The following is a 9,591-nucleotide window of genomic DNA, read 5'->3' as shown; positions in this document are numbered from 1 at the left end:
CACAATGAGTCACAACCTATCACATGTCAGAATGGCTAAATCAGGAAGACAAGAAATAACAAGCATTGGAAAAGAAATAGGAAAAAAGCAACTCTTACACAGTATTGGTAGGTACGTAAATTGGTACCACCACTGAGGAAAACAGTATCAAAGTTCCTCAAAAATTAAAAACAGAAATACCATATGATCCAATAATTACACTACTGGGTATTTACCCAAAGGAACAAAAACACTAATTCAAAAGGATACGCACCCCCCCCCACCCCGGCCCAGCATTATTTACAACAGCTAAGAAATGGAAGCAGCCTAAGTTTCCATCAATAGCTAACATTTGTTAACAGTCATAGCTAACACTGCTCTAAGCAAGATAATCAGGTAGCCGGTCACTTCTTTAAATGAGTCACTTCTTTTATTCTCATTGCAGGAGGAATCTCAAAAGAATGGGACGTTTTATTTTTTCCTTCCTCATTCCACTCTGCCTGGACATGGGAGAGGAGTACAGAGGAAGGGGCCTTAACATCCCTCCTGTTTGAGGGACACAAAAACAGAAGTCTCCCAGGGTCCTGAAAATGAGCCCCACCCCAATTCCCAGCCTTTCATTTGCAAATGTAGTCCTAAAAGGAGAAGTTTATCCCAGTGAAGTTGCTAGAGGCAGAGGCAGTTCTACCCAGGGGAGTAGGGGAAGGTCTAGAAAAGGGGAAAATGGAGATGATTGAGAAGGTGGATCCCATAAGGGGCCAGGGCCTGTGCACCACTCTGATGTGGCTGGATGTAGGTCCTGGAGAGATGGATGCCGGAAGAACTGGAGTAAGACCTCTATGCTCCTCTGACCATAAAGAGCACAAACCTGGATCGAGATACCTGGCAGGCAATGCTGAGTGGAAGACTTTTAGATAGAACTCCTCTTCTGTTCTCTGCAACCTTGTATGGTAGAAATTTTATACGATGTTCTAATGGGGGAAGGCGACCAGAGCCCTGCTGCCCCTGGCCATACTGGCTCACAGGAGTCAAATGTTAAATTTTCAGGAATTTTGTGAGCCAAATGTTTTGTTTTGTTTTGTTTTGTTTTGTTGTTTTGTTTTTTAGATTTTATTTATTTATTTGAGAGAGAGAGAGAAAGAAGGAGCAGAAGGGAGGGGTAGAGGGAGAAGGAGAAGCAGACTCCCCCCTGAACAGGGAGCCTGATATGGGGCTCGATCCCAGGGCTCTGAGATCATGACCTGAGCCGAAGGCAGATGTTTAACCCACTGAGCCACCCAGGCGCCCCTGCGAGCCAATTGTTAAACACAGTCATCATTAAAAATGAAATTATATAAACTGACAATTTTAAAAAATTACATTAAGCGTAAAAAGCAAGAAATATGCAAAAAATCTCACTTCCTACATATTTAACTACATTTTACCATAATCTATGCTCTGGAGGGCCTCTCTCTTTACCTGAATGGCAGATACACCATTTATACCTGCACTGCACATCTCTTGCCAACTCTATGTGCAGTGATGGGGCACATTGGCAGCCTGAGATCAGCCTGGATGGGAGCATTTATACCACAGAAACTGGCAGACCGTCCAGATAGGGCTCAACGGATTGTTCTAGACCAGGACTCAGTAACTATGGCCCATGGGCCAGCTAGAGCTCACCACCTGTTTTTATCATGTTTTATTTGAACACAACTATGCTCATTCATTTATGCCTTGTGTAGCTGTGAAAGGTCTTGCTGCTTTCTCTCTACAACAGCAGAGTAGTTAAAACAGAGCCTGTAGACCTGCAAAGCCTACAATATTTATCATCTGTTCCTTTACAGGAAAATTTTGTTGACCCCCGATCTAGATTTAGGAAAGTGATGGAGAACTGTGCTGATCATTTCACAATACGTACGAATACTGAATCATTCATTATACTGAACATCTGAAACTAATATGACACCATATGTCAATTATATCTCAATTTGTTTAAAAAGCGATGGAGAAAATGTTAATAATGCAGATTAAACTTAAAAATGTGTTGCATCCATGCTCTGTAGTTGTGTGTGAGTAGCATTAAAAAATTAAAGAAATATTCTTCCAAAATTCAGAACTATTACCCAATTTAGTAAAGAAGATATATCTAGTGACATTACAAACTAGTGAACTTCGAAACGCATCTTCATTACTTTATTTTCATATAACCCATTAACGAAATTAAAAACATTAACCAGCATCTGTGTCAAAAGCATACTCAGAGTCCCAGTTTTAAAAATCTAGCAACAGCCGTAGCACAGAATCCTCTCATCGCATCGCCCACTGTTTTGATAAATGGCATGCCTTTCTGCTCAATGTTTGGTTTAAAAAACAAAACAAAAACGAACCTCTCGGGGTGCCTGGATGGCTCAGTGGATTAAGCCGCTGCCTTCGGCTCAGGTCATGATCTCAGGGTCCTGGGATCGAGCCCCGCATCGGGCTCTCTGCTCCGCAGGGAGCCTGCTTCCTCCTCTCTCTCTGCCTGCCTCTCTGCCTACTTGTGATCTCTCTCTCTGTCAAATAAATAAAATAAAAAATTTAAAAAAAAATTAAAAAAAAAAACGAACCTCTCATGTATCTTGTAGTCAAGTGTTGTGGAGTATACTCAAAACCTTCCATACATGTTATGTCATTTAAGAATATGATGATTCCGGGCACCTGCGTGGCTCAGTTGGTTAAGCGTCTGCCTTAGGCTCAGGTCATGATCCTGGAGTCCCAGGATCAAGTCCCACATCAGGATCCCCGCTTGACGGGGAGTCTGTGCTCCCTCTGACCTGGCCCCTCTCATGCTCTCTCACTCTCTCATTCTCTCTCTCTCCCCCAAATAAATAAACAAATAAATCTTTTTAAAAGAAAGAAAATGATGATTCTGGTATTACAAATCCCACTCAGTAGGTGAAATATAGAGATAAACATAAATAAACACCAGACAATGTTGAAGCTAGGATTTGAACCCAAATTTACTGAAAACCTGAGTATGTTTGCTTGGAAATTATAATTTTAGTAGCCATTATTTGAGAGACTACACTACACTGTTTAAAAAAAAAAATCAGCCCTTAGGGCACCAACCCTTGGGACTCAGTCAGTTAAGCGTCCAACTCTTGATTTCAGGATTGTGAGATCGAGACCTGCACCGGACTCCTTACAGGGTATGGAGCCTGTTTGGGATTCTCCTTCTCCATCTGCCCCTCCCCCTGACTCACACTCTCTCTCTCTCTCTGAAAAAAAGCTGTTAAAAAAATCAACTGTGAACTCATTCTTTAATGTAAATTGATGCTATTCATTATGATATCAATGTATGTTTGAAAAAGTTATGCATGAAACACTTCTTCATTTATAAGCAGTGCTTGGTGTGGATCCATAAACCCTTTGTGATAATTCAGAAACTTTGAAAAGGATTCCTATAGCTTATCTTCAAGACCCTTCTTGCTGTCAGATCAGAATCCCCACCACATACTTGAGCCCAGACTTTGCTCCCTTCCCCAGGAACTGTTGCTCTCCTCCTTCTGGAACACCCTTTGGCGTCATCAGATCTCCCACCCAGCCTGGACTGCATGGTCTGGCCCCACGTGCTGTCTTTCTACCACACTGGCCTTCTGTGCTTTGGGGGCCTTCCAGGATGGCCACAGCGTTGGGGCAGTCACTTGCAAAGTCTCCGTGGTGACGGCAGGTGGACAGTCAAATAGACTAAGACCACTGAGAGCAAGTTGGAGCGACAAGAATGCAGCATTTCAGAAAGGAGAAGTTAAGAGTCCCTGGGAACAGTTTTAAGCTGGTAAATTACACAATCTGACTCATGTTTTGTTGATTTTTTTAATGATGTCACATCTGTAAAAGATTGAATCCCACCACATCCCAACATTCGCCTTCTGCCCAGAGGAAAGGAGGCAGGGTCCGGCGCAGCTGGTGGTTTTCCCTGGGCCAAGACCAGGCTGGAGACCTCAGAGAAAGGCCAACACCAGAGGCAGGAGAGCAGAGGGATCAGAAGCTTCTACCCAAGAAGCCAAAGGTCACAAACCATGGGAGGCCCCAGCCCATGTGCATCCCCAAGCCCAGCAGTCCAAGCTCAGAAGAGCGCCGACAGCAGTGGGGAGTACCTGGAGCTCTGGGGGCCCCTTGCTAAGTGAGGTGCCGCTGTTAACAGTTTGCTTTGGAGCACACCGGAGAGTGGGGCGGCAGGGATCGTAAACAGACCATCTAAACAGCAATGGGAATTACATTTCACAGAAGTCAGATTCTTAGTTTGTCTCTTTTACTTCCTCGGGTCATTAATAGTTGTGGTTTTGATAACAATGGGCTAAGAAGAAACATATAATGAACTTGGTAAGGCTTTAAAAGTCATCAATTATTTAATCCAAGAAGGTGAATAATCCAGACGAAAGCACGGAGGGGAAATTGCATTATGCTTTATATCTGGAGTGTGTGTTACTCCAAATTCCTGCCTGGGGTAAGGCCCCGGTACCAAGGCTTCTCCATGCGATAGCCGGGTTCGGTGTGTCTTGGCTGACTGCACACAGATTGGGAGGGCAGAGGAACCCGCCACCATCCAGGGAAAAATAGAAGGAGTCAAGGGGAAAGCCTGTGATTCTGGGCTGCAATGTTTGATGAGAAGAACCTTCCTGCAGGTTGGATTTTTGTTGTGGTTTTTTGGTTTTTTGGTAGTTTTGGTTGTTTTTCCCCCCCTTCAAAGGAACACACATCCTACCAGAAACAAACCTCTGCAAGGTGTTCTATCCTTCCCAGCCACAGTTTGCTCGCCAATCCCCTACTTGGCCACACACTGCTATCCTTATACTCACAATAATTTCAAAAGAGTAGCGGTGCTCACCTTATTGCCAAAGCCGCTGGCTCCTTTTAAGTTCTTTTTCTCCTTCGTTTCCATAACACTAGACTGCCTATCCTTGTAACCAGGCCTCTGTCAAAAGAAAAAAGGAAAATGATTTGATGTCTACAATATGCAGATTGAAGGAGAGGCAGGAGGCCAAGACAACATTTGTATTTCAAGTGTACGCGTCTGAAACGTGTTGCCAAAACAAAGAGTGGGAAGTTGGGAAGGGAACGTAGTGTGGTTGGGAGAGAGGGGCCCTCAGCAAGCTCTGGGAGACACAGACACCCCAATCAGGATAGGGGGCTAGCTACTCAGGAAGAGTCACTGAAGTCCTGAGAAACAGCGCAGCCACATAGAGGAAAAACAGAGGCTGCCGGGAATTCTGCTCCCTGCCCTGCAGCCCAGTCCGGGCCACTGACATATTTTTCTGAAACTTTGCTTATTTTCTCCCCTTCAGAGCTGCCTCCCTGTTGATCCAGTCCTCAGGGCCTGTGCCTGGTTTCCACAGCCCGTGAAGAAAATCTCTACTTTTCCCACGTGGTTCTTCGGCACTGCAGTGGGACAGCTCACCTCTCCAAACCCCAGGACAGGACCGTCTCCGTCACCTTAATGGGCTCCCAGGCCTGCTGGCCAGGAGAGGACTCTGCCCCCACCAGGCCCCCTCTCTTCATCCACTTCTCCCTTGTTCTCCCCTGTGCCCTCCTCTCCTGCCTCTTCCTTGGGATCATCACATGACGATTCCTCCGAGACTGATTTCTCTCTCGGCCTCCCTTCCTTCGAGCGTACCCTTCACCCAAACACGTTGGCAAGAGGGCTGTGTTTCGGCACGTTTAGGAACTCCTCCCATGTGCTGTGATAGAGCAGGTACGGAGTACATTTTTAGTGACTCACTGATCTCCCAGCACATGAAACACTGCCTCAGTCAAATGAAGGAACTCGGGCAGTGCGCCCGGCGGTCCTGCGGATCTGTCTCTTGCTTCAACAGTGTTTGGACGGAACAGACCCAGGGACGCCCCTGCAACCAGCCAACGACCACCCTCCAACCTCTTTTCCGGTCGCAACTTTGGGAGCCATCTTCTTGGCCCACCGCTGCCTCCGGGAGCGGCCCGCAGCCAATTTCGGGCTTACCTCCTGATCTTCAATCAACCATGAGCTCCCAGATTCGTCAGAATTATCCCACCGAGGTGGAGGCCGCCGTCAACCGTCTGGGCAACAGGCATCTGCGGGCCTCCTACACCTACCTCTCTCTGGGCTTCTATTTCGACCGTGACGATGTGGCTCTGGAAGGTGTGGGGCACTTTTTCCGCGAGCTGGCTGAGGAGAAGCGCGAGGGCGCCGAGCGTCTCTTGAAGATGCAAAACCAGCGCGGCCGCGCCCTCTTCCAGGACGTCCAGAAGCCGTCCCAAGATGAGTGGGGGAAACCTCTGGACGCCATGGAAGCTGCCCTGGTTCTGGAGAAGAGCCTAAACCAGGCCCTTCTGGATCTGCACGCCCTGGGTTCTGCTCGCCCAGACCCCCATCTCTGTGACTTCCTGGAGAACCACTCCCTGGATGAGGAGGTGAAACTCATCAAGAAGATGGGCGACCACCTGACGAACCTCCGCAGGCTGGCCGGCCCCCAGGCTGGGCTGGGCGAGTATCTCTTCGAGAGGCTCACCCTCAAGCACGACTAGGAGCTCCAGAGACCAGCAGCATCCTTTGAGGAGGCCTCGCTGACATCCGTGCCTCAGCCTCTCCCTGCAGCCAGAGGCAGCTTTGTAACCGCCCTGGAGCCCTCTCCCAAGCCCTGGACCAAATGGAAACAATAAAGCTTTTTGCAGCAAAAAAAAAAAAAAAAATGAAGGAACTCGTCCTCTGCCGGATCAGAGGAACCTGTTTGCAGAAACGAACTTATGCACCACCTACACTTTCCTTATTGTGGTAAGAGACACAGAACGTAAAATCGACCATCTTGGCCATTTTGTACGTGTACAGTTCAAGGGCATTCGACACATGCCACACTGCTGCGTAGTCATCCCCACCAGCCATCTCCAGAACTTTATCCGCTTCCCAAATGGAAACTCTTCCCCATGAAACACTAATTCCACATTCTCTTCCCCCCCCCCACCCTCCCTCACCCACCCCTGGCAACCACTCTCCACTCTCCATCTCTACCAATGTGACTAATCAAGCACTTCCTATAAGTGGGGTCACTCACTTTTCGTCCTTGGGTGACTGGCTTCTTTCATGTAGCATCATACCCTCAAGATGACTGCATATTCCTTCAGCGATTACAGACTCTCATATTTGGAAATCCATTCATTTCTAAATATCTGGCCACGGGAAGGGGAAGAACACGGACCACGTGGAAAGGAATCAAGGCCAGCTTCTTCCCAGCCATGTCCAAGCCCTGCTGTCCCCAAACCGGAACTCATACGCAGCTTCTCGAAGGCACCGCTGCTTTGGAACAGAGGGAACACCGCGTCTGAAACAACGTGGTGAGGAAACAGCTCTGCTTCCGTGTGGGGCGACGGCTTCATCGCCTTACTTAACCTTCACCGCTCGGGGAGTCACTGATTCGTCTCCATTTTACAGACGAAGAAACCAAAGCTTAAAGAGACCAAGCAATTTGTCCCAAATCACAGCTGGGAAATACTGGAGCAGAGACTCACACCTTCAGGCTGACATCCATTTGACCCCAGATGCCTTGCCCCTGAACCCCCAGCGCCTACCCGCTGCCCCGGACCCCCATCCAACGGAGAGGGAAGTGAGGAGATCAACTGAGAGCGGTAGTTTGTAAGATTTAAGTGAAGAAAAGCATGCGGAGAAGGTGACTTTAAAACAGTCAGAGTATATAAATTGTGATCAGACTATTAAAGTCTCTTTGAAAGAGGAAGAACAAATGGGCTTCAAGGGTAATCGGAGGAATCTCATTATCAGGCGGGTTTTCATAAAGGTTGCGAGTTCCCTTCCCCGGGAGACTGCAGGAGGAGGAGAGGCTCGAACCTGCCTAGAGCAGGCCTGCCTGGAGGCAAAGAGGTGAACCAGGGGGGTCTTGGGGGACTCCCCCAGCTCCAGAAGTCCCTGACGTGATCCTTGTAAAGCTTTTGAGTTCCTAAAAGAAAGGCTGCCTAGAAACTCGAGGTAAGCGTCATAAATATGCATGCATATTTTATCCCATCATCAGCCTCATCCTGCTGGGTGGGGTGCATGTCTGACACTCTCAAAATTTAAGGGGCAATGTCCCCTTTGATTACAGGGCATTCAGCAGTGAACTAACTTTCAAACTAACTCCAACCTGCTTTCAAGCTACATCTTCCATTCAGGCTGAGTGGTGAGTCTGCCTTGAAGTGAATATTTCACTGAACAGGGAAGATGCTAGCTTTTCATTTTAATGTCCTTACAGCCCTCTCTAGATGCATCGCCTCGGAGGCTGAGCTTGTCAAGATATGTAAACAGCAGAATCCAGTGTGCTTTGCTCCGGACGACCCAGTCTACTGAGGCAGATTAACTCTAGCAGAAGGTGACTCCCAAGGCATCTGATGTTCAGAATTCCTTTAGAAGGAAAAATGAAACCGAGAGCACACCCTTTCCAAGTGACAGGAGCCATCGAAACACTACAGACATTCTGAGGGATAAACCTGTGGTCAGAGCTAAGGTTTTTCTAGAGCAGACATGATCACTTTTGGTCTTCGTTCGTTCTGCCAAATTCTTTAAGCCCCTGGAGGCCATATTCAATTTCCACTCTTCTCGTGGTGGTAAAAGGGACCCAAGTAAGGTCTGCATCCTTCCACCAAGAATTCGTTTGTGAAGAGCCTGGTTGGCCACTATGTACACCTCCTCCTCCAGGTTCTCTGCCTCCCCAAACCTACCCCTTGGTCGTTGTGAAATCCTCAGTGCACCCACTGTTTTAAAGCTGTCTGCATTCTATGGCTTCTGATAGAACTTCATTTTAAGGATTATCCAGATTTTCATTGTCTAAAAATTTTATTTCCTATGTGGTAATTATATAAATGTCTGCATGGATTTGGACTGGTATTTGCTAACCTTCGTACAAAATAGAATTGGCTCCAAAGCATTGGTATGTGGAGCGGGCTGGAGGGAACAATGCAGTGATTTCTGTGCATATTGAAATGTGGAAATTCTGTCTTCTACAAATGTGGTTATACCTAATTCCCAAGATTACTGCCTTCCTACCATTTGCAGGGCAACTATGTCAGTGACAGACCTCTCACCCTACCTAGAATGTAGTCTCTCCAACTATATGTTCAATGTATTCACAAAAGCTAGAGGAGGCTTTTGATCTAAGGCATGTTTTTATTAAGACAAGTCAGAACAGGGGCACCTGGGTGGTTCTGTTCACGGAGCGTCTGACTTCAGCTCAGTTCATGGTCTCGGGGTCCTGGGATGGAGCCTAGCATTGGGCTCCCCACTCAGCAGGGAGTCTGCTTATCCCTCTCCTTCCGCCCCCCCTCTCTCCCACTCATGCACATGCACTCTCTCTCAAATAATATCTTTTTCTAATTATTTTTTAAAAGATTTTATTTATTTATTTGACAGAGAGAGATCACAAGCAGGCAGAGAGGCAGGCAGAGAGAGAGGTGGAAGCAGGCTCCCCACTGAGCAGAGAGCCCAATGTGGGGTTCAGTCCCAGGACCCTGAGATCATGATCTGAGCCGAAGGCAGAGGCCTAACTCACTGAGCCACCCAGGTGCCCCTCAAATAAATAATATCTTTAAAAAAAAAAAGAGGAGTCAGAACTTATACACATGGCCACCAAAATA

The 9,591-nt window shown here is 47.2% G+C and overlaps 1 protein-coding gene across 1 annotated transcript; it reads left to right on the top strand.

The window, feature by feature from the left end:
- Nucleotides 1-5,761: 5,761 nt before the first annotated feature.
- LOC123941802 (ferritin light chain-like) lies at nt 5,762-6,666 on the top strand. The gene has a single exon (XM_046005541.1). It carries the CDS (start codon nt 5,977-5,979, stop codon nt 6,499-6,501), a length of 525 nt encoding a protein of 174 aa, XP_045861497.1. The 5' UTR covers nt 5,762-5,976; the 3' UTR covers nt 6,502-6,666.
- The last annotated feature ends 2,925 nt before the right edge of the window (nt 6,667-9,591 follow it).

Source organism: Meles meles, chromosome 5 (assembly GCF_922984935.1).
Source record: "Meles meles chromosome 5, mMelMel3.1 paternal haplotype, whole genome shotgun sequence".
Classification (NCBI taxonomy): domain Eukaryota; kingdom Metazoa; phylum Chordata; class Mammalia; order Carnivora; family Mustelidae; genus Meles; species Meles meles.
Note: the sequence above shows the minus strand (reverse complement) of the source record. Positions and strands in the feature narration are given on the sequence as shown.